This window comes from Magnolia sinica, chromosome 6 (assembly GCF_029962835.1).
Source record: "Magnolia sinica isolate HGM2019 chromosome 6, MsV1, whole genome shotgun sequence".
Lineage (NCBI taxonomy): Eukaryota > Viridiplantae > Streptophyta > Magnoliopsida > Magnoliales > Magnoliaceae > Magnolia > Magnolia sinica.
The window spans coordinates 21,993,305-22,019,576 of NC_080578.1; the positions used below are offsets into that span (position 1 = coordinate 21,993,305).

The 26,272-nt window shown below is 39.7% G+C and overlaps 1 protein-coding gene across 1 annotated transcript in view; it reads left to right on the forward strand.

Moving 5' to 3' along the window:
• The first annotated feature begins 2,591 nt into the window (after window positions 1-2,591).
• LOC131248516 (COP9 signalosome complex subunit 1) overlaps window positions 2,592-26,272 on the forward strand; it is a 36,463-nt gene continuing 12,782 nt past the window's right edge. The window contains exons 1-4 of the mRNA XM_058248828.1: window positions 2,592-3,086; window positions 7,905-8,225; window positions 20,158-20,274; window positions 20,383-20,468. Of these exons, the coding sequence (XP_058104811.1) occupies window positions 2,670-3,086; window positions 7,905-8,225; window positions 20,158-20,274; window positions 20,383-20,468 (941 nt within the window). The 5' untranslated portion in view covers window positions 2,592-2,669. The remainder of the gene's footprint in view (window positions 3,087-7,904; window positions 8,226-20,157; window positions 20,275-20,382; window positions 20,469-26,272) is intronic.

The following is a 26,272-nucleotide window of genomic DNA, read 5'->3' on the forward strand; positions in this document are numbered from 1 at the left end:
GTACATTTGCAATTGCATCTCTTTTATATATATATATATATATACCAAAACCTATTTTGTAGATTGAGGTTGAACCATCTAAAGATGTAGCCGAGCTGAGCTGACTTCAATTGGGGTTGTCTCATATTCTCCCGTGACATTGTAGATTAAGGTTGAATGGCAAATAAGCAAGGTGGATGACATTTGAACACTAATATGGGAAGTTTTCTAAGGACAAATCTCCAAAATGATGATTTGTGGTCCACATGAGGCATAGATTGAATTGTGTGAATGCATGGACCACAAGGATCAAATATGTAACTCTGATTGGATTGGCTTTCTTGTTGGAACCAACGTATCGATTATACAAATCTATATAGTACATGAGAGGAGATTTTACTCAATCGTGTAAGCAATTACAATGTTTCTCCAAATATCATAATTGTCTCTGGGACTGTAATGACATTAATTTACAAATCACTCCAAACATAAGAATCTAGAGTCAATTTACCACGAATTCCTTTGACAGTCTGATGTAAAAAATAATCATAAACTAATTACAATGCATTACTTGTATAATTGTGGAAACAAACTGGTCCTAAACCTAGACCTAAACATGGCCATTTAATAAATGAGTAGCTATTTTTAACTTGGTCTCAACCTGCTTTCAATCGGCGATACCGGTCTAAAATTCTAACTCATTTCCTATATGGGTTAGGTCCTCACCTGCTAAGGGGACATGAATCATCACAATAGCTGTAAGGGTCGCAATGGGCCAGGTATCCTACTTGCCTTGATGAACCTGACCTGATTTTAATGGTGAGTGTTGAATCATCACTGTTGCCTGTAGTGTGATTCATCTGAGATTTTGATCTGCCTTATTTTTAGGTTCTTGCATTAAAATGAGTTGGAAAAATAACCTCATTTTCGGGTCTTTGCCCTAAAATGAGCTGGAAAAATTGATGGACGGTGTGAATAGAACACATATATTGTAGTGGGGCCCATAGAGCATGTAATATGCGTTCCAGCATATTAAAAAAACTCACAGAGACACCAAGAATTCACGTGTTTGTGGCCAACCTGAATTTGTGTCGGCCTGAGTTTTGTATCATCAGCCTGTGAGTGCATCGTGATGAATGGCTTTGATGAAAATGCTCAATGTTGGCCCCCACTAGTTAGCTCAGTTAGTTTGCTTGACCCGACTCGAAAAAGCTCGATTCAACTCAGTTCGAAACTGAGTTCAAGCCATGTCAAGTTGATTTTTTGAACTTGAAAAAATTTCAAGTTGAGTTTGAGCTTGCCTGAGCTTGACTTAGCTTGGATCGAACCCCAACTCGATTCGAACCCCAAATCGAATCGAACTTGGATCGAACCAATTCGGTGACTCAGTTATTTTGATATTGATGTTGCTTAGCAAGCGTTCGATGAAATGACTCAACAAAATGCCGGCTGGTGGTGAGGAAGGTATGAATATGAAACAAATAACCCCGTATCTTGCTTTTTTTTGTTGTTTATAGAGTGTTTGATGAAATATCTATAAGGTGATGCTTCTGTTTTACCTTCCATGATAAATTGTAAGTACACTCCATGTGTTTTAGAAAATGTTGTAGAGGCTTGATATTGGCTTGAACTCAGCTTGAATAGGCCTGAGCTGCTGACCAAGGCTTGATATTGGCTTAAACTCAGCTTGAATTGGCCCGAGCCTCTGACCAAACCAAGCTGAGTTGGCCCGTCAGGCTTGAGGACTGAGCCGAGCCGAGTTTGAGCTGAGGTTGGCTAGTGGCTAAGCCGAGCTGAGCTGTACCAAGCTGGTCTCAGTTCGGGCGCGTGTACACCTCTACGAGTAGCCCCCACACAGATCTATCGTTGGTGTTCCATTCCATTCTTCATGGCAGTGTGGCCCACCTGAGTTGTCCATCTGACTGATTCTTGACATCAATACCTAACATCCAAGGGCACACCCGAGTGGATTCAACACACACAACATGGTGACCCAAAAGAGCTCCGTTGTTTTACGGTGTTGCAGACAGTTACGGTAACCTCGACCTGACGCGACACGACCGAGAGCGGTTACGCGCGACCCTGGCCTCACCCAGACGGTGCAGCCCTGACCGTGGAGCCCACCCTGATGTGTGTATTCTAAATCCACGCCGTCCATCCGATTTTCCGGATCATTTTAGGGCATTAGACGAAAAATGAAGTATATCCACATCTCATGTGGACCATGCTATTGGTGATTGAACGCTCTGACATTGAAATCTTCCTGGGGCCCACCCATCCAACCTGTTGATAAGATCACACGAACCTTAGCTTGATCCAAAACTTTTATGGCCCACAAGAAAATTTTAATAGTCAATCACCACGGTTTCCTATAACATGGACCACCTCAGATTTGAATCTGCTTCATTTTTGGGCTGAAGCCCTAAAATCCGAAGAAACTGATGGACGGCGTGGATGTAGAATACGTACATCAAGGTGGGCCCCACGGTAAGGGCCGCACCGTCTCGGGAGAGGCCGAGGCCGCACCAAATCCGGCTCCTGATTCTCACCCCTCCCCTTTTGTTTCTTGTATTTTCACTGTGCTAAAAACCAAGAACGCATGCAAGGAGCGTTCTAGAAACGAGCGAAGAAGCGAATTTCCGATTGCTTGAAAGCCTTTCTAGGGTTTCCATTTAAAAATCTCTTTCTCCATGGAAGGAGATGAAGATGGTCACGGACCAATGATCTGCTCTAACGGCATCGATGACGATGATAACACTACTGATGGCATCGATAACTCCAATCGAATCAAGCCTATCATGAGCAGTGAGCAGATGGATGTCGAGGCCTATGCTGGCCTCTATACGGGCCGGACTAAGATCATGCGGCTTTTGTTCATCGCCGACCAGTGCAACGGCTCCAACCAGGCAATGCAGCTCGAGGCGCTGCGGATGGCCTATGATGAGATCAAGAAGGGCGAGAATTCACAGCTCCATCGGGACGTCGTTGCGAAGATCAACGGGAGGCTGGGGCCTGCGTATGGCTTGGACCAGGCCTGGGCTGACAGTATTGACCGTCGGGCTGAACAGAGGAAGGAGAAGCTTGAGAACGAGCTCAATAGTTATAGGGTATGTTCTTTAATTCGCATCTTGATTGGGATTGTGTGAATGGAGTTGTTTTATTTATGGGTAGTTTGCTTCGATTTTTCCTTTATTTTTGTGAAAATTTTAAGTAGATATGAATTATGGTGGGGTCCAGATTTCAGAATTGGTAATTTGTGACTAGTATGGCCCCTGAGTTGATCACACTTAATTTGTGAAAATGGTGGTTATTTATTTATTTATTTATTTATTTTTTTATTCTTCTAATTTTAGGGTGTTTGTTTGGATGCACTTTCAAATTGATTTATTAGTCTACTGGAGTGGAAAGGACCCAATTGCAATATCCTTGGCTTTCATGTCGTCGGATTTATTTGATACCCTAGCTGTGTATGACGCTTGATACGCATGCAGTTAGAAATGTTGCCCTTGGCATATATTAACTTAAACTAAACCGATCAAATTGTGGAACCCACTGTTGTTAAGTTAAAACCAAAAATTAGATTTGTGGAACTATCCTAACCTCTGATGGGTGGACACTTATTTGTTGATATAGGACCCTTTGATTTTTATTTTTATTTATTTTTTCCATTTTTAACCATCCAATGAAATTTCCATCAATATGATAGTGAGATGATCAAATGAGCATAATTTTGGTTCATCATACTTTTAAACTGTTACCATAATTTGTATGGTTTAAATTTGAATGGTTCGTATGCTATGTATGCAAATTTTAAGTAATTTCTAAGTGCCTTTCTATCATACATAAGACTCTGCCAGGCTATTGACTTTTTCTCTTCATTTTGAGGGAATGGGCTCCATATCGTGATGCCATTGCCCTAAATTTGGACTTGAAATACATGAAACATAGAACACTGAAGGATGTTTCTTCATTATGCGTACTGGGAAACATCATCAGTTTTTGTCATGTCCTCTTGATTAAGCTTAAATTCACTTGCGCTACCAAATTCAGCCTTACAGTGATTTTTTAATGAGGAAATATAAAATGCTCCCCTGAACTAAATGGGCCATGACCAAATTTCTGCACTCCAGGCTGTCCATCTGATGCAACCCATCATGAGTAAGCTTGCACTAGGTGTCGTCAACGAGCCTATACCTTTTTGTATTGGTTATGGACCAGTTAATGAGGCCTTTGCGAGAAGAGATCCCATGGTGTATGATGTCTGCAGATGACATATTTTGATTGATAAGATGAGGGAGGGCGTAAACACAAAGCTATTTATGGAGGTAGTGTTTCAGAATTTAAAGTATTTACAATTAGTTGGACTAATAGAGTGTATGGAGTGCAATTTTAGTAACAATAGGTGTTGGAATGGGGAATTAGTTAAGATTGTTGACCAAGAAGTTTCCCAAAATGACCACTTTTGATATCTTGGGTTGATAATTCATGACAGTGGAGAGGTTGAGAACGATGTTGCCCATAGAATTCAAGCAGCATGGAAGAAATGGAGATGTACCTTTGGAGTTTAATGTGTTCTTTTTGCACCACTCAAATTGAAAGGGACATTTTATAGGATGGCTATATGACCAACCATGCTCTATGGACTAAATTGGGTAGTTAAGGAATATCATACTGGGGGTGGGGAGTGGCAAGACAAGGATAAAATGAGAAATGAATGCATTTGATCGAATTTACAAGTAGTAACAATAGGTAATGAGACAAGGGAAAGTAGACTTAGATGGTTTGGTTATGTGCAACGGAGACCAAGAAATGCACCAGTTAGAAGTGAGTTGGTACAAACTAAAGGCTCTAAAAGGGTAAGGGGAAGGCCCAAAAAGACGTAGGTGGAGGTAGTAAGAAAAAAAAACTTGATGATCCATGGTCTAATTGAAGTTATGGCGATTGATAGAGTGCAATGGAGGAAAATGATTCATGACACCGACTCCATTTAGTTGGGATAAGGCTTAGATGATGATGATGATGATGGTGATGGTCGTGTATGTGGACCATCGATTTGCTGGCCGAGGATAGGAATATTAAGATCCTCTGGTGAGGAGATTTTTGCGAATGATTATTTATAATAGGTCCTGCGAGTGTTAGCTGAAATGAGAATGTTGAGATGGCGAGTGGTGAAACATGGATCAAATGAGAAATGAATGTGTTTGATCGAATTTACTAGTAACACTAGGTAATGAGATGAGGGAAAGTAGACTCAAATGGTTTGGTTATGTGCAACGGAGACTAAGAACTGCACTGGTTAGGAGTGAGTTTGTAAAAAGTAAAGGCTCTAAAAGGGCAAGGGCAAGGCCCAAAAAGACGTAGGTGGAAGTAGTAAGAAAAAACTTGATGATTCATGGTCCAATTGAAGTTATGGCCATTGATAGAGTGCAATGGAGGAAACGGATTCATGACGCCGACCCCAATTAGTTGGGATAAGGCTTAGATGATGATGACGATGGTGGCGGATGTGGACCATCGATTTGTTGGCCAAGAATAGGAATATTAAGATCCTCTGGTGAGGAGATTTTCGGGAATGATTATTTATAATAGGTCTTGCAAGATAGATTTGAATATTGGTATCGTATAGGCTGATACGGTCGCATCGTATTCGTATCAGCACAAGACAATACGCGATACGGGGCTGTATCGGCCTGATATGGGGTGTATTTACATTGATATGGGTCCGATCTAGGCCGATATAGACCAATACACCCATAAAAACTTAATTATGATTTTTTTTTTTTTCAAAATTTCAATCGTCTCGTCTTCTTTTTCTTTTTCATTTAAATCATGGAGGAAGGCTTAAAAAACTCATTTTAAGCTAGACTTAGACCTATTTTGGGATCAAAACAAATGATTTGAATGAGATTCGACAAATCCAAGCAAAGCAGACCGTTATGGGAAAATCCGGAAAGAAGGGTACACCTTCACTTTCTTTTTGATATTTTCATCTTTTTGCTGTATTTCAATATGATGGGCCCTAATTCACCAAATCATGCTTGATTTGTGTTCAATTAGGGCTCATTTAATTGACCTTCAACAAGTCAAACCGACAGACACCATTCTCATAGAAGAATGGTCTGTTACACTATTATATGCATGTCCAAAATATAAAAAAATGATAGATTCTTGAATATCTTATTATCTTTTTTTTTTCCCCCTCTTGATATTTTCCTTAATTCTTTGGCTTGAAATTGTTTCCAACTGATACAGGCCAATATGGTATGATACGGACTGATATCGATACGCAACGTTCGTATCATATCGTTTTTTGGACGGGCTGATTTGCCTTCCGATACTGATGTTCATAACCATATGCGAGATGAATGGTGGGTCCGTGGAAATGTGAGGGCTACCTGTGCAGTTACTGGGATGAACAAAATATGTTTTTCTATTTAGTCGCATCACAAAGTACCTCTCTTTAGTTATTAATTTGAAGAAATATGAAAGAGGGAAATGCATTGATTGTGGCAAAGGGTATGATTGGTAAGGTGGAGGAACATGCAAATAAGCTTAAAACAAGACCTTAGGATTGCGATGAGTTGGTGGTAGGCTTTGGAACTCTTGATCATGCAAACAATCAGAAGATGATTGAAAATTTACAGTCTCTCTGCTATCATGCGATGAGCATGAAGTATACTCTAGGATCGTATAGACAACATTCAAATCCTGATAAGTCCAATTCAGAAAGTAAAAGAGTTCTAAGCAATGTTTTAAATAGCTTACACTATGTAGCGTAGCTTAGCTTGAATGCTATGTAGCTCATGAATATAGCTTAAGTTGTATGTTGCCTATAATACATGCTAATTTACATTCAGTACACATTACATAGCTTTCACTACAGGTTATTTTTCACTAAAACAAAAATCAATTTATGTTTTCAATGGTTTGTTACTTTTTCCTATTTTTCGATAAAAAATAGTTTATCATGATTTGTTACATTTTCCTATTTTTCAATAAAAATTAGTTTATCTTTTCAGCGATTTTAGTAAATCAGTAGAAGTAACAATATTAAACCACTTTTGTTTCTCCTTCTTTATCTTTGTAGTTAATATTTGCCTTATTCTTCATATTATTTTATAGTGTATGGTTGCACCAGATTTCATGAAATTTCATTGTTAGTCAGTTTAATTTGGTGCAAAATATCATGAAATTTCATGATATTTGATGCAATGAGCGCAACCTTAATTAAAAATCTAGAAGTTGTGTGTAGCTTCTGCATGCCATGTAGCTTATGCCTCACTCTTTAGAGGGGTAAATGCTATGCTACATGCTATTCACTATTTAAAACATTGGTTTTGAGACCATGTTACAACTCCTAGGTCTTTGGTGAAGCTTCGTCAGACTGCCTTTATTGCCATTCTATATGTATTGATAATTATCTGACTTTGTTATGAGCCTCTTACCCTGTCTTTGCACAGGTTACCTTTTGTGGCTGCATCTATACCTACTTGAAGTGTTGCATTTAGTTGGACTCAACATCTATGCTGTGATGGGATGTGTTAGCTTATTGTGCCTCAGCGTTTTGTTTGCCACTTTTTAAAAAAAATCTTAGGCCGTGTTTGTTAACACTGAATTTTTGCACTTAACGCGGAATTGTTTTTTTTTTGGGGGAATTTATTAAGATGACTCACTTTACTTTCTTGACGTATTGTCCCTTTCACTCCTCTATTTCTACTATGTGCTGTTCCTTTTTCTGCTTTCTGTTACTGTTTAATGCTAATTGTGGCATATCTTACAAACATGGATTTTTCTCTCCAAGCAGTTTGTTATTTATGCTATCATCAGAGATCATGACATTAAGATCACCTGATACAACTGGTTTCTTTGTCTTTTTATAATCATTTGGTGGTCATTACATGTTCTCCTAAATTTCTTGTTTGCAGACGAATTTGATCAAGGAAAGCATCAGAATGGGACACAACGATTTTGGAGATTTTTACTATGCTCATGGCTTACTTGGGGATGCTTTCAAGAATTACGTCCGTACTCGTGATTATTGCACAACATCCAAGCACATTATTCAGATGTGTTTTAATGTGATTTTGGTCAGCATTGAGCTGGGCCAATTCATGCATGTCACAAACTATGTTAGTAAAGCAGAGCAGACGCCCGAGCCATTGGACCCTGTTACAGTTGCAAAACTGCGGTGCGCCGCAGGACTGGCTCACCTGGATGCTAAAAAGTATAAACTTGCTGCTCGCAAGGTTTGTTTTCTCACCAGCTATTATCCATGATTACTATCTTTCTCAATGGTGTCTATGTTTAGTTATTGAGGGTTGACCAGAAAAGAACTTTATTGTAATTGTAGAGCCTGTGATTCATGTTTTAGTTCCGATGGCCATGGTTCTTTGGTTCTTTTCCCAGAAGAGTGGAGCATCACAGAATTCCAATGGCATTTCCAGAGCTCGGGAAGATCTTGGACATTGCAATTTCGTGCTGTCAAATGGATATGGGTGTGGTTTTGCCTGTGTCAGAGCTATGGCTAAGGCCGAAGCTGATGCAGCCCACTGAGAATATCTGCCTCTATCATGGCCAGGTGGTGAACCTGCTCAACCAGAAGGGTCAAAAAGACAACAACTTAAAAAAAAAAAAAAAGCACACGCACACATACCCTCACACACTCACGCATTGTGGAATTTCACCACCTATGGGTACTCGAACCCTTGACCAGGTGTTGAAACTCCTAAGAGTCTACCACCTGCACAAGAGTAAGGACCCGAAAAGACAACAACTAAGTTGGGGCCACAATGTCAAATCTTGTTCTCGAGAGTTTCTTGGGAGACCTTCAAAATTTGATGTTTTTCTCGGAATATATAAAAAAGTAAAACTATTGATTATATAATTAGTAAATAAATTTAAAAACCTGTATATATAATTATGAGGTTTGCTAACCCACACGCATGTACAAGTTAGCTAATGCACACACAGTTACATACGCCATTGTGGTGAAATATCCAAGCCAATCTATTAAAAGGGTGCTGTTTTGTGGATTCCCTATCCCAAGAATCAGGTGTCTGGTAGTCAGGTGAGCCGCAATGAACTGAAGAAATGAGTGGTGGGAAAATTTTCCCAAGTTTTCTCACCTGTCCACTTATTTCTGCTATCATGGCACACCTACTAAGCAAACCACCTTTATCTTTAGGAAATAACATCTACACAGCAAGGTCCACTTAATGGATGGCTTGGGTATTTTACATCTTTGCCACATTGGTGCCCATGGTGGCGTCTGCATTAGTGAACTTGTACACGCATGTGGGCTTAGCAAAGCTCAATTATGTACTGAATTATTATTATTATTATTATTTTTGCATTATTATCATATAATCTCATGATAAAATTGTGAAATCTTTCCAAAAGAAAAAAAAGGGGGTGATTGGTTTGTGAAGAGGTCCTCTCTTTATCATGCTTATAGCATTTGGAAAGCGATAGCGTCGACATAACATTGATTTCATAGAAGGGTTGCTTTTGGGTCTTGGGAATGGTATTCATATATGCTTTTGGATGGATATTCGGTGTGGGGATACAGGGTTTCAAGATGCCTTCCCAAGCTGAACTCTTCTTGCTTCGGGCTGGTTCATTTTAGTCGTTAGGTGTCTCTCTATTTGCGATGAAATTGTCATTTGGAGTCCTTGCCGTAAGAACTTGATGGACGACGAGACTCTAGAGTTTATTGGCCTTATGGACTGTCTTAAGCATGTCGCCCCCTCATCTCTGGAAGAGGACTTCGTGATTTTGATAGGGCACTATTCTGGGATTTTTTTGTCTGTGATCTTTCTTCACTTTTCTATCTTCCTTAGTGATTTCGACCCCTCTTGCCCATTTCATCATTGGTTTTTTGGAGCCCCCACCTTGTGTGGTGGTTTTTGTTTGGTTGGTGGGAAGAAAGTGAGTGTTGACGATTGATAATCTTTAGCATAGATCTTTCATTCTCCCCAATGCATGTTTGATGTGCATGAATGATGCGGAGACTATTGATTACTTATTTATCCATTGCTCTTTTGTTTGGAGAGTGTGGTAGTTTTTCCTTACCGCATTTTACATAGCGTGGGTTATTTCAAAATCGGTGGATGACCTCCTTTAGGTGTGGCATGGAGGCGGAGTCAGGAAAGCTATTTGTAGGCTCCTAACATGACTCTCTCTCTCTCTCTCTCTCTCTCTCTCTCTCTCTCTCTTTTGGGGGTTATATGGAAAGAGTGGAATGAGCAGTGTTTCAGAAATGGATGGTCCTCGGTGGATGGAGTGAAATGTACAATTAAAGGCTTTGTAATAGGTTGTGTTCCTCATGCATATGCAGCTAATGCTACTTCAGTTTCTTCTTTTTTCGGGTTGCTAGTGTAGCTTTGTATTTGCTTCCTGCGTTTGGTGGGCGTTCTAATAAATTGTAGTTATTTCTATAAAAAAGAAGAAGAAGATAAAATAGTGATATATATATATATATATATATATATATATATATATATATATATATATATATATATATATATATTAAAAAATTGATATTTTGAAAACCTCGTAATAAATATTATTTTGTTAATTCTTCACAAAACTATCATGAGATTTTCAAAATGCTGACAATAGAAGGGAGGGACATGTGCCGTTTCTTAATGGTACACACGGAGGTTGGTGGGGTTGATCTCGAGGTGTATGATGGAGATCTTGAGAGGTGGCATGAATCAAAAGGAGGCAAATCAGAGCCATCCTTGTGTGAGGATGAGATATTGTCCATCATTGCATATGACAGAGGATGGCAAGAGGCTCAAGTGTCTTGTTAGGTCTCGATGGAGGCTCGGGTGCTAGATGCTCCTTTAGAAGAGGTTTGAGGAAGAGAGAGGAGGGTTGGAAGCAGGCTCAGACTTGGAAGTGTGGTTGGTGTTGACACGTGTACGGGAGTACGGGGGCATGTGGTGTTAGAGAGCTTGATAGTTGACACATAAGGGGGAGTCATGATGAGAGAGGTCTCGTTAGGTGCTTTTAGTGGGAGTCAAAGGGAGATGGTGGGTCATTAATACAAGGGGTGCGGAAAATGGATTGGGTGATGCTCCTTTCATAGAGGAGAGGTGGTGATACCGCATTCTTCCGTTATTCATCAAGCATCGATACCTCACATCACAGGCTCTGTTGTTGAGGCTTCGCAAGATCTTCCTATAGGAGAGCAGCCTGTTGAGGTTTCAGGGGCTGGTTGCTTTGTTATATGCATGCTAATGGAGCAAGTATGTTTCTCGTTGTGGTTCACCTTCATATTTTTCAAGACACGTGTCCTTGACAAGGTATTCCTTATCGGTAATGGTGGTCGTAACAATTAGTACTATTACCGATATGGGTATCGGCCATAACAACCGATATGGGGGGCATAACGATCGTTACGGCCCCCGTAACGGTTGAAAAAATTCTTTTGCCTGAAAAATTCTGAAAAAAAATATTTAGAAAATCCAGAATAATGTAAGTATTCCAAATATGTATTCATTTTTTGTTTTGAACATGTTTATGGTAGTGTAACGGTCCACTTTTTGGTGAGAGTGTTGTATCGGGTTATCTAGTAAATATGTGAACATGATTAATATGTATCTAATGTTTGCACATCACAATCAAGCATCAGAACTAGAAAAAAACTTTTTCAATCTTTTGAAAAAAAAAAGGCCATTGGAGCTTCTATTCTCTCAAATCACTTAAATCTACTGTTTTAATCTTAAAAATTATAATAAGAGTAGTCGAAATCTATTGTAAAATGATCTATGAGAGTTTTTGGAATGAGAAAAGTGAGAAAAAATGGATTTAAATAGAGAAAAAAGAAGTGGCTGTTTTTCGACCGTTATAGGGGTAATGGTTGTTATGCATCGTAACAGCCTTTACGGCCACCGTAACAACCAATACGGTCCCAAAAAAACAACTGCCTCATTTCACCCCCATATCGCGTAACGATCATGGCTAGGAGTGTACACGAATCGAGCTAGCTCGGTCAACTTGCTCGACTCGGCTCGAAAAAGCTCGAATAAGCTCGGTTCGAAGCTAAGTTCGATCCGAGTCAAGCTGGTTTTTAGAGCTTGAAAATGAGTTTGCGCTGAGTTCGAGCTGGCCTCAGATCGACTCGACTCGGTTCGATATATAGCTCGAACCCGGCTCGACTTGGATCGACTCGTGTATTCTCTGATGTTGCTCACTAAGTGTTTGATGAAATGACTCAACGAAGTGTCGGCTGGTGGCAAGGAAGATATGTTACATCAAACAAATCCCCCCCTTTTTTTTTTCTTGATTTTGATGTTGCTTACAAGGTGTTTGATGAAATACTCGTAAAACCGTTGCTAGTGTTTTACATTCAGTAAGAATTTGAAGATGCGGTCCATGTGTTTGTGAAAATGCTGCATAGGTGAACTCGGCTTGATCTTGGCTCAAACTGGCCCGAGCTGCTGACCGAACCGAAACAAGCCAAGCTAGCCAGTCAGGCTTGAGGACCGAGCCGAGCCGAGTTCGAGCTGAGGTCAGCTAGTGGCCGAGCCGAGTCGAGCTGAGGCTAGCTCAAGTCGGTTCGACTCGATGTACACCCCTAGTCATGGCTATTACCTATACGTATCAGCCTTTACGTGCATCGTAACGGATACATAATACCTTGGTCCCCGGTCATAGTAGGCTCGGATAAGGGTTATAGGAGGCTCGGGCTAGGTGTCTCAAGGTGATGGAGGAGGATGCAATAGATGGACGACTAACGGAGAATCGACAGCTAGGTGGCAATTTTAGAGCTTGACTGGGAGGTAGAGACAAAAGAGAGCAAGCATTACACGTGTCCTTCGTTGCTAGATAAAGTGACATCGACGATCATGCTCAAGTTGGCACATGGCCAGGAAGAGTGGCGATAATCTTGTATTGTGTCTCTCTTGTCACATGCGAATGGGGGCGAATATTCTTTTCTATCCTCTAATGGCCATACTTGGATCGATTCACACCCATGTCCAGATTGGACAGGTTTCTGGTGTTAGCAGATTAGGAAGCACATTATCAGGGTTGGAACCAATGTGGCATTCCTCGCCCCGTTGTGGATCATCGTCCCATAGTGTTGGATACTAACGGGGAAGTTTTGGGGACCGATTCCATTTGGCTTCAAATTAATGTGGAGTGAAGTGGATAGATTTGCTGAAGAAGTGAAAGATTGGTGGAATTCTATTCATATTGAAGGCTAGGTGGCTTCATGTTTTTTATGAAATTTGAAAAGTTGAAGGGACTCATCATGGAACGAAAGGAGCTTTTAGTTTCAGGGAGAATGCAAGGGATTTGGTTCTCCTAAAAATTCAAGTGCTTGACTCGAAGGAAGAGTCATCCATGCTATCTAAAGAGGAAAAAGGTTAATGCAATACCCTGTAGTTTGAGTTAAAAAGGAAAGTTAGGAGGAACTTATGTGGCGTGAAAGATTATGTGCAGTGTGGCTCAAGGAAGGTGATTAAAATGCTAAGTTCTTTCACGGCATACCTAATGAGATGAAGAGGCAAAATAGAATCCATAGTCTTGTGGTGGAAGGAAGAAGGGTGGAGGAAATACAGGAAATATGTAACATGGTATTTCTAAGGACTCTTCCATGCAATGATAGGTGGGTAAGGATTCAACTGAAGCTGGATAACTTGCAGTTTTATCACATTTCTGAGGAAGAAGCAAGTCGGTTGGAAATGCCTATTGATGAAGTCAAAGTAGCAGTTATGGTTCTTGGTCATTATAAAGCACTCGTCCCTTACAATTCCCAATTGCCTTTTTCAAGTGTCTCGGGATGTGGTGAAGTGGAAATTGATGGAGTTTGTTTCGATATTTCATGAAAGAGGAAGGTCATCCAAGGACTTGGGAGCCTCTTTTTATCAACCCTACTCTTTAAAAAGAGGGTTTGGAGTCTACGAGAACCTTTAGGTCTATTAGCCTAAATAGCAGCTTGTACAAAATGTTGGATGAGATTCTAATAGGAAGAGTTAGGGTGCTCGGTGAGATCATTTCCATATCTTAGTGTAGGTTCTCCATGAACGACAAATCATTGCCGGGGGCGCTCTTATTGCGCAACAATGCACTGATTCAGGAGATGGGAGGGTAAATTGAGCCTAATTTTCAAATTAGACATTGAGAAAGCTTTATGACTTGTCATTAGGAACTCCTCTAGTTCATGTGGTGCAAGCGGTTAGATGTGGAGAAAGTGGATCAGTGGATGGTAGAATCTATTTCTTCATAGTGATATTTGATTTCATTAATGGCACTCTTGAAGGTTGTCTCCGGGGATCTAGAGGCATTTATTAGGGAGATTTGCTTTCCTCTTCCAGTTCGTAGTGATAGCTGTAGCATTTATCCAAATGATTGAAAAGTCAATCACGGTTGGATTGATTAGTGGCTGTAAGGTGTGTCAAGAGAATTCTCAAGTTTGTAATCTTCAATTTGTAGATGAGACTCTTCTTCTTTCTTCTTTTTTTTTAAAAAATTTTTTAAAATTTATTTTAAATAATAATAATAAAAAATAAATGTAAAGGGCAATTAAGTGGCCAATCTCCAGAGATTCGTTGGATGTTTCCATGAAATCTCTAAGCAAAAAAGTTAACATGCAAAAAAAGAAAAAAAAGAAAAGAAAAGAAAAAGGAGTTATTGGAAATTCACATGAGGAGTGTAGGAGATGGCTATAATTTTTGGTTGCAAGGTTGGTAACCTTCCTCATGTCTCGGGTTCTCACTGTGTTGACAAACTTGCACAATTCCTAATTGTTATCAAAAGAATGTAAACAAAACTTGCAACTTAGAAAGCAAATACCTTTCCCATGGAAGGCGGATCCCGTTAATCAAAGCTGCCATTCAAACATGTTGATTTACTTCATGTCATTGTTCCAATGCCTTGTTATTGTTCTCTAGTGTATTAAAAGGCTCAGAAGGATGGTTTTAAATATCGTTTGATATGACTTGGTATCATTCGAGAGGTATTGGTTGACAATACAAGTCACCACACCGATATGTGACAAAATGGGACTGAGTAGGGGCGAGTCATACCGTTTTCGATCCCTAGGTGACTGTAGTCCGGAATCGCTATTTAATCCATGCTCCAAAGAGATTACCTCTGGGAAGCATGGAGATAAGAAAAAAGTTCCATCTTGTGAAGCAAACTATGAATTGAGCACTATTAGGAGAGTGGCTTTAGAGATTTGGAACCAAGGATGACAGTTTGTTGAAGCAAGTCATATCTAGTGAGTGCAGAGAATTGATCACTATGGACCACGTTTTATTCACTGTGATTTTGCAATTGGGATCCGGAGGAAAACATCGTCAAAGTTTGACATGTGTTGGTTTATGTCTAGCTTTGTTGAAGCATTGGTACAAGCTTGAAGTTCGGGAGTTTATGGTAGAAGAAAAAGATTGCTATGGTCTCTTTGTGCTTGTAGTGAACATAGCAATAGGTTTTTCATTAGCAGGTCTATTAATTTAGAAATAATCTTTTACATGAAATGTAGGTTTCTATCCTAGGCATCGGCGCTTACCCTATTTATTGATTGTAGAAGGGAAGACACATTTTGAGTTCCTCGATAGGATTTTCGTAATTTTGTAGCCAGTCTCACCATCTTCTCCCCTCCATGCCTTTCGTTGTTTCTTTTTTGCGTTATCATGAAAAAAATAAGAGAATCGTTGTTATTTGTTAGGAATCTTATGGCAGGATTGTAATGGAGAGATCTGCTGCATCTAGGCCCAATTCTTCATCATCATCATCATCTAAGCTTTATCCCAATTAATTGGGTCGGCTACATGAATCCTGTTCCACCATTTCACTCCATCGAGGTCCATAACTTCAGTTAGACCAATGGTCATTAATTCTTTTATCACTACCTCTACCCATGTCTTGGGCCTTTCCCTTGCCCTTTTAGAGCCTTCAACTTGTACCAACTCACTTCTTTTAGGCCTAAGTAAACCTTGTAAAAACAACATGATGGGGTGGGTTCCTCTTCAACATCAACGTTGGAGAAAGCAAACGTTGATTTGCAATGAACTCTTCATTGCTTTATGCACTTATGCTCTAACAATGCATCATTGCTCATCTGGGTCCTTAGCAAAAATCTGAAACCTTCCTTTCTTTGGTGGCTAAGCTCAATTGGCTAAACTTCTACTAGCACCATAAAATGAACATACATACGTACTTATCTTTTACTAGCCACATCTTTTCTAAAATATTTAGGACATTTGGTAATTTATGTGACCATAAAAGAACATCACTAGCAATTAATGCCTTTTCAGAAAGATAATGGGCAGCTTTTTTAGCTTCCCTCCATGTATAGACACTCCAACATTCAGGCTTGTTAGATTGTGCTCAGTGAAAGATAGACACCACCTACATTCTATGCTTCTCTTTCTTTCTTTCCTTTTCATTTCATTTTTTTTGAAAGGCAAACGTTTATTTATTTGACAAAGCTATTTACAGAAAGTAGAACAACAAATTGGAAAATAAAAATTAGAATCTACAATATTTACAGAGACAACCCACCACTGAAGAAACAAAGTGAGAGCAAACTCATCCGATTCCTTAAGCAACGGTTGTTTCTTTCCTCCCAAAGTGACGAAATTCCTACCAGTAAGGCCAACCTTCAAATGGCTTTGCTTGCCAAGCTAGGAGGAAATACTCCTTGGAGCTAGGAATCACCCATGATACACCGAAAAGGAAGAAGTTGTTCCATAAGTCTTTTGCATAAGGCAATGAAGAAAGAGATGGACCACAGATTCCTCAGCTTTTATACACATGATGCACACATTTGAGAGAGGCAAATTCCTTCTACGTAGATTGTCCACTATCAAGACTTTATCGTTTCTGACTAGCCAAGCAAGGACCACATATTTGGGAGGAGCCCCATGGTGCCAAACATGAGCAGTGTGGCGAGGTGAGGATTTCGAAGAGGAGCCACTGAATAGCTTGTATAGAGATTTCGTAGAGCATTGGCTGGATTTCTCCCTGCACCATATCATGTTATCATTTACCCTTGCCTTGGGCTTTGCGCAACGAAGTAACCTAAGAGATTAGCGAGGTCATCGACTTCATCCGAGAGTTTCCCACAACATGGCGGGGCCCATATTGTTTTTTTTTTTTTCCTATTACCAAGAAGCATTGTGTGACCATGATTTCTGATGAAGGGGAGGTTCACACCAGCTGAGGAAAGGCATCTCGTAACAGTTTGTCACCTAACTAGATGTCCTCCCAAAAGCGGATTCTTTCACAATTACCTAATGAGAAAGCCAGCTCCACCGAAAATTAACTTTTTAAATGAGCCATTGATTTCCATAGATTTGAGGCTCTATAAAGTGAGGAATCCTGAGCCTACCATCCCCCTATTTGAAGACCATATTTCCTCTCAATATTTTGTTTCCATAAAGAATCGACCTCTGATCCAAACCTCCATAGCCATCTACCGAGGAGAGCTTTGTCATCAAATCCTGAGGCCTTAGGCTGGCGCCTCCTTCATCCTTAGCTTTGCATACATCAACTCATTTCATTAAATGAAATTTGTGATTGTCAGATACTACTTGCCATTAGAAATTCAAGTTTTTCCAATTTGTCTAATACCAATTTTGGAAAATGAAAGAGACATTAAGTAGAGTGGAACGTCGGGTAGTGCCGCTTAATGTCAGTCTGCCGCCCTTGGAGAGATGCATATTTTTCCAACTTGAGTTTCCTTTTTACTCTTTTGATAACTTTATCCCCTAGTTGTTTCTCTGGTTTGCCTATGTATTGTGGGAGGCCAAGATATAAAGAAGGGAATGATGCCGCCATACATCCAAAAATTGAAGCAAGCTTTGTCATCTCTTCTTTTGAAAGGCCAATCCTGAGAAGTTCGCTTTCAGCTATGTTCACCTTTAAGCTTGAAACTGCTTCACAACATGTAATTACTTTCATCAAGTTACGAACCATTTCTTCAGTCATGTCACAGAAAAGCATCATATCATTTGCATATTGAAGATGCGATATTTGGAATTCCAAATTATCTACCTGATTGGCCGAAACACCCTTTTCCATCATTCTGCCTAGGGCCTCCACCACAACCACAAATGGGTAGGGCGAAAGTGGGTCACCTTGTCTTAGACTCTCGATGCTGAGAAGTAGCCCTTTGGGGAGCCATTTACCAAGATTGAGGATTTAGCTGATTGATTATATACATATGGTGATCCAATTTCGCCTTGTTAGCCTGCATCCTAGCCACTCCAACGTATAGTTAAAAAAATATGAGTCTTGTCCACATGATTGAATGCTTTTTCTATACAAGGTTGCAAATAATACCTTTCTTACCTAACTGATGCCGTGCATGTAACCATTCATGGGCGATTAGAGCAATGTCCACCATTTGTCTTCCTTCCATGAAAGCCCCTTTAGGGTTGGATATCACATTGAAAGCACCTTTCAGAATCTTCAGGCTAGGATTTTCGCCAAAATTTTGTATGGACCTCCAAGAAGACTGATTGGCCTAAAATCTTTAAGGCCTTCCGCACCTTCTTTGAAATATGAGCAATGAAAGTCGTTCCCAATTCTGTAGCTAGGTGGCCTCCTTCGAATTCATTTATGAAGTTCATGAAATCCGCCTCACCTCCTCCCAAAATTTCTGAAAGAACATAATTGGGAAACCATCTGGGCTAGGGGCTTTGTTGCAGCCTAGCTCTTGTAGTGGCAATTTGAGCTCTTCCTTCCATATTGGCCTTATTAACCCTACTGTCTCTTCTTGAGAAATTTCGTCGAAATGGAAACATGCAAAAAAGGATAGTGAGCTGGAAGCATATTCTTACTGTAGAAAATCTACAGAAAAGAGCCATGGTTCTCCCCAATGTATGCCTTATGTGCATGAGAGATGCAGAGTCCATTGATCATCTATTTATTCATTGTAGCTATTTCAGCTATTGTGGTCTTGGTTGCTCCTGTCCTCTAGTTCAGATTGGGTGGTGCCTTCCTCAATAGATCTAATGTTTGAGATGTGGCATGGCGTGCAACTTCCTAAGAAGAGTCGGTTGATTTGGTGTTTATCGATGCTAGCCGTTCTATGGAACATTTTAGGGGAGCGAAACTCTTGATGCTTTCGCAACAAGTGGGGCCCATGGGAAGTATTTTGGAAGATTAGGAGGGATGTTAGAGAATGGGCAGCTTCTTTTTGTAGTTCTGAAGATTTGGTTGCACATCTTCTATTTGTTTGCAGTTAGGTCCTGCTGTATTTTTTTTTTGGCTTGTTTTCAAGCTTAGTTTAATAAAATTATATCATTATCCTTCAAAAAAAAAAAAAAAAATCAACTTCAGGATTTTCCGGAGAGGTGATTCATGCAGAAGTTGACTATGGTGTTGCACACTTTAGGCTTGTCTTCGATTCTCTTTCCGTTCACCAATAAGCTTTGAATCTTAATTGTTCGAGCACATGGACTCGCTATTGTGTGATTTTTTTTTTGCCCCCTTCTTTTAGCCATAGGAGCGTTTCTTCCGTTTAATCTCTTCCTCTCATAACCTCACATTGTATTTCGCTATTGATACCTCCCTACTAGCTATCATCCCTTCTGTTACAGCAGTGGTTTCCTCCTTGATGTGTAGTTCTTGAACCTTCTGTAAAAGAGCATCAACTTCAATACCTCTTTTCCATATCTTGATCTTTTCCTTCAATAGTTTTAACTTCTGAAACAGCTTAAACCCAGCAAAACCTTCTATTCAGAATGATTTCCACCATTCTTTTATTGGCGATGAGAAGCCTTCTACCCCAAGCCACACTAATTCAAAGCGGAATGGATGTGATCCCCAATTATCTTCTTTTGGGGATAGGAGGATTGGACAATGATCAGATGTCGGGCGCAGAAGACCCCTTTGTCGTACTAGAGTAAACTTCTCAATCCAGTCTAATGATAATAAAAATCTGTCGAGTTTGGATTTGATTGAATTAGTCTGATCATTTTTTCATGCGAACTTCACATCCCCCATCGGGAGATCCAGCAAAGCATTTTCGAAGATCTAGGAAGAGAAATCTCTCATGCTACGATTAATGTGATCACCATTGGATTTTTCGAAAGGGTATCTAACTAAAACCCCTTTCTTTTTCATTTCTTTTTTGCCATCAGTCCCCTGCATCTGATGAATTTATTTCAATTACATATTTCACTGTATCATTTAATTCCCAATTTCTATTTGCAGTTTCTGGAAACAGGGCCAGAATTGGGGAACAACTATACAGAAGTTATAGCACCACAAGATGTTGCAACATATGGGGGACTTTGTGCACTTGCTTCTTTTGACCGGACCGAGCTGAAGGCATATATCCTTTGTTTATTTACTGCTGGATATCATTTGTTTTTTCAATGTTTGCAGGCAATAAATGATACCTAATTATTTATGTATTTATTTATTTATTTTTGACAGAACAAAGTTATAGACAATATCAACTTCCGGAATTTCTTAGAGTTAGTACCTGAAGTGAGGGAGCTTATTCATGATTTCTATGCAAGGTAAAAGTAAAACAATATCAAGTCCAGTATGGTGGTTTGTTTAGATGTCCTTAATCTGCATATCCTAGTTCAAGTCAGCATATTATGTCCTGATTTTCCCTCATTGAGCTTGTGTTTCTTAGTAGTGGAAAAGACAGAGGCCTATCCTGAGGCCCTTTTCCTTGTTTGAAAATTTGTCAATGCACTTGATCACGCTCATATTGAACTGTATACTTTGGTATTTTTATCTCACATATGGATGTATAGTTATTTGGGTTTGTAGGTGAGGCTGTGGTGAGTCTTTTCCATGGTTGGTTCCAGAATGTGGGTAAAAGAGGAAGGTTGATGCCCTTATTAAAAGCTGACCCTAAATTTCTGGGAGAAGGCTAAGATGTTGATGTTGGATTATTTTGTGGATTTTATCTATGCCATATGATTATCTAGTAGGCATGCTTTTTCCTACATACATTTATCTAGATTATTGTATGCGTAATGGTTTTATGCATATTATGTGTGAATATTGTATAATATCCTTTATTATAGTCGCCAAGATATCGTATAGGGTGTTGACTGAAGTTGTGTCAAATTTGGAAGATATGATTGTTGCATTTCTCTCATGAGGGATGCTTGTGCTTTTTGGATCTTGTCCTGAAATAGGTATCTATTCCTTGGTTGGAATTAGTTCTGACTTCTGATTTCTAGTTTTGCGGTTGGGTAATCATAAAATTTCAAAGAGAAATTGATTATTTGTTCTTATAGGATTGTTTTATGTATTATTATCTTTACATGTATTGCACCATTGGGATACAGAAACATGTATCGATCTCATCGATAATATCATAAATACTAGGAAATGTATACCTGAGGGAAACATTAGGAAAACATTGGAATATTTTAGTGAAACTTTAAAAAGCACACATTACACACCCAGGACACAATAGTTTTATAAAAAACGGCTATGCATAATTTGTTTCCACTATATAGGGGCCCAAATCATGCTCTGTTGTACAAAAGCAATGCAATTATATTCAAAATGGGTTCATATGATAAAAAATTTCATGCAATACATGTTATAAAACACAAAAATACAACTAGATACTATAGAGAACCAAAAACATACTTTAGCCTCAGACCCAAATGAAGTTACAAGGCGGCTTGAAGTTGTCATCCCTATCCCCACTAGGGTGGCCATAATATTGCTTCTCCGTGTATTAACAGTATTTGTGCCCAGCTCATATGCTAATGGCAACAGGCTGTGTAATCTCTTGTATATTTTTGGTACTTATCCTCAGCATACTGCACCAGTATGCCCATTCTTCGATATGGAATGTGCATTGTAACCATCACAGATTCTCCTACTAGCATTGCCTGTGGTTGGATACCTCCATACTCATATCTATATCCTGGATATCCATAGCTATAACTCCCTCCATATCCGTAGCTACACTCTTGACCATAGCCATCTGCAGATGATTGTGTCTGTGTTGTAGCTGTTGGAATCGGTCATCCCATTGTTGTAGCTGCCATATGTATAAGGTCAGATGGAAGTAGAGCCCCCTGCTCAAAACTAGTGTCTAGGGACCCAATGTTCCATGCGAGAGACTCCTTGCTGTGTGGCAATTGTTTTTTACAATGCGAGAAATGTTGACTTGGTCCTATGTCAAGTTGATGGATGATTTCTGTGGTCTCGGTGCTGGTGATATTGTCAAAATGCACCTCTTTTGTCCTGGGTGATATGATGATATGGTCTTTGACTTTTACTCGCCTTATGAGCATCGGTGCTACTGCCATCATTACCCCCATCACCGTTGTCATCATCCCGTTGCTATCACCTCCATGAGATGGGGATAAAATATGCTCTTCATCATCATCACTTAAGGTCAGGCCATGACCCTAATCCTTAGGTGTTGTGCTCTTCATTGACTTATCAAATGAGTCATCCTGAGATCCCACCTCAGCCGTATCTTCCTCGACTTCAATGCCCATAACTGATTTCTCTCTAGCTATATTCTTATTGGAGCATCGGATCTTATTCATCAAAGTCGGGGGACTTAATCCACTGGTAAAGTGGGTTATCCCTGCAATCACCTGCATTCCACCAATGTTCATCAAGTTTAAGGGGTCTCTTCCCTCCAACTATCTGCTTGCAGCTTCCTCCATCACAGTTGCATGTTATAGTGGCAGAAGACAAGCTTTAGAGCTTTGCATACCCAATAGGGCAGTGTTCATTGATTTTAGATCTCTGATGTGAGCTCCGCCTTTACTAGCTAGTTTGCATATGCAAACTCTGCTTCATTCTATGTAATGTCACTTATGATTATCTTTCGAGCATTGAAATAAAGACATTAATATAATGGCATGTTGGATACCAGCTGAGCATTGAAAGAAAGACATGAAATATAACAGCACATTAGACATGACCACAAAATTGGAGTGATTCATCCTCCAAGTGACAAATACCCGCTCTTTCTACTAGAGAGTTTCCTTTTTATCCTTTCTACCAGATTGTCCCACAAATGTTTTGTTGGCACATACAACACATAGAGGAAGCCCAAATAAGATGAAGGCAGGCTGTCAGCCTTGCAATTGAACACTCCTGCCAAATTGTCAACTACCTTGGGATCCAATCGAACACCCAAAAGCTCACTTTTCAACGTTGATCTTTAGACCTTAGACTACTTAAAAGCATCAAACAATTTTCCTATGCTTTTCAACTTGCGATACCTCAATATCACAAAAGAGAAAGGTGTCGTCAGTGACCTAGAGATGAGAAGCCTGGAAGCTTGCACTCTTCACCATAAGATCATTGGTCAAACCCACCAATCTCACTTTATCCAAAATTCTGCTAAGTGCCTCTGCCACCGTGATGAAAAGAAATGGGAAAGTGGATCACATTGACTTAGACCTCTGATCCTTGATGCTGACCTCTCGAACCCTTGAAGAAACTTTTAGGTGAGCCATTAAACAATACCTAAAACAGAATGGTTGAGCTTACAACTCCTATCATCTCTATCTAGCCCTACATCCCAATCTCCTTAGCATATAATCAAGGAACGTCCAATCAGCATGGTCATAAGCCTTACCCATATCACGCTTGAAAATGACACATGCTTTCCCTTACCCGCACCTCAAGTCAGTACGTTTATGAGCAACTAAAGCACCATTCAAAATCTATTTGCTGAAGATAAAAGCCCCTTGGAGTAGATATGACATTCCCCAGCGCCTTGCGGGATCTAGTGGTGAGGGTCTTAGCCAAATTTTTATAAGGTCCTTGGTCCTCCAATCAAACTGATAGGTTTGAAGTCCTTCTGGTACTCAACCCCATCTTTCTTAGGGATTAGAGTGAAAGACGCTTCCAACTCTTTTGAATGACGGCTTCTATCAAAGAATTAAAAAAAACAAAGACAATCAAATCCCTTGCATATCATCCCAAAAGGTTGGAGAAAGGTAATTGGAAACCCATCCATGCGAGGTCTTAGGTGCACGATCCTTCTAATGAGGTGTCTCTCCCACTTCAAATCGCATTCTGGCTCATGCTTCATAGTTGTTTACACTCTCTAGCATTTTTTCCCGGGCTTGAATCTTTTGTTGCTTCACTTCACACTTTTTGCAACTATGCCAGGTACCTTGTCCTTCTCAAAGACGAAACCACAAGCATAACTTCTTCATCCTTGATCAGCGTTTTCTAAGCTCTCATCTTTCTTAACAGTGATGCGATCAAACTCCAGGTTATTAGGATTTGGCCGGGCCTAACCCTCTTCCTGTAAACAGATGGAACATAAGTTAACAATAGAGTCACATGATTCTTCTATTTCTTTAATTCTGTCCCTATTAACCAAGAGGCTTTCGATTAATTTGCTTTTGCAGCTAGCAAAAGTGATCCCATGGAAATATGCAATGTTCTCGTTCCCCCTCTTTTAGCCAAATTTCCTTGGACCATTGCTACTACTGGATTTCCTCGTCCTGTAACTTATTTTGTACTCCAGTTTTAGATTGGATTTTAAGTTCTTATCAACCACTTCTGAGAAGCGCTCAAATTCTTCCTTTTAAGTTGAACTCATAACCCGAAGCATCCTATCTTTAGCTTCCTCCCTCTTCCTCCCCAAAATGATCTTTCTTCCACTACCATATCTTTCCCTTAAGAAGCTTGAGTTTATTCAAAAGCCTGTAGCCCGCTCATCCCTCAATTGAGAAAGACGTTCACCACTCAAGTTTCTGGGGAAATCTCTCTTTCGTTAACCATTAAGCTTGAACCTAAAGGGTATGATTGTAATCATCCTCCTTGGACTCCAAAATGATAGGACAATGTTCATATATTGGCCAAGGTAAGCCACGTTGCTCTACTAGCGGGAACTCCACAAGTCTGCCAAAACTAAGAATCTATCCAGCTTAGAAATAACTGGATGATCTTGGTTATTGGACTAAATGAACTTCATATCTCCCATAGGAATATCAACCAACAAATTCTTGTCAGCCCAACCCAGAAAGAATGCCTCATGCTTCTTGAAATATGGCTACTATTAATTTTTCGAAGAATCTAATCCTGTTAAATCTGAACAATGTGACATTCCAAACTCATGCTAGGGTGTCCCCTTTAAGCAACACGCTGCACCGGACTGTTTCATGTAGCTGAAGCTATGGCCCTTGATAGAGTGGAATGGTGGAAAAGGTTTCATGTAGCTGACCTCAATTAGTTAGGATAAGGCTTAGATGATGATGATGTTGATGATGATGATGATGATGAAGAAGAAGAAGAAGAAGAAGTAGCAGCAGCAGTAGTAGTAGTTATCCCTCAGGCAACAAGGTCCTCCACCAACTGTTTCTAACACTGTCCAGCTCAAACCAGAAAGCATTAAACTGAGCCGGCTGGTCCATACACCACAAAAAGGATGCATTTAAAGCCATTAGTAGCATTCTGCAAAAGGACTGAAACTGGAAAAGTACATGCTTACTAATCCTCCTTGATTCAGAGATCTGAGTGCCAGATGACCATGATGCCAATGGCAGCCCCTTGTTGTGTTAAAAGTCACCCAGTCCCTGTTCCTTTATCCACACAGCAAGTTGATTAATCCTCGTCGATTCCTGGGGTGCAAGCCCTGTGAACCTTATGCCGCCTAAAATTGTTTGAGTTGGGCATGTTTTTAGGGGTAGGTCATCTGCCTAACTTTTCAAGAGAGAATCTTCATGGGGAACTACCAAGAACTCCCTTTCCCCTTTTGCTCGTGAGCAATGATTGCAGTATCAGTTGAAACGATTAATATCGCTCAGTGCTGGTATGAAACTGGGTTGTAGTGGGGAAATTTTCTAATATCGGTTGAGATATCATGATATGTTGCATCGATACATTGCAATATTCTGAAAATATTGTTTTTATAAATTCCCCGATATTGTCGACATGTATGCCTTTATCGATACATGTTGACAATATGACACTTGTGTCGGTCCCCTTCAGAAAAAAAATTGGAAATTTGTGAAAAATCCAAAAAAAATGAATTTCTTTGAATTTTTTTGCTGGGATTACATTGCGAAGTAAATTCCGACCAATTCTTTTCATTTGTTTGGAGAAAAAGGGGATTTGGTGTGGAAATTAAGATCGGATGGCGTTTGGTATCAAAAACTCAATCGCTGACTTTTTGCTAATTCAAATTGTTCTCTCCTGTTTAAATTTCTTGGATATGTGGAATGAAGTTAAGTAATCCATGATTTTGCATGCTTAATCATTGATTTTGACATTCCATTTTTGAATTTGAAGAAAATGGTGGAATGTGGTGAAAATCTGAAGAAAAAATAAAAATAAAAATCTGATTTCACACATTTAACTAATG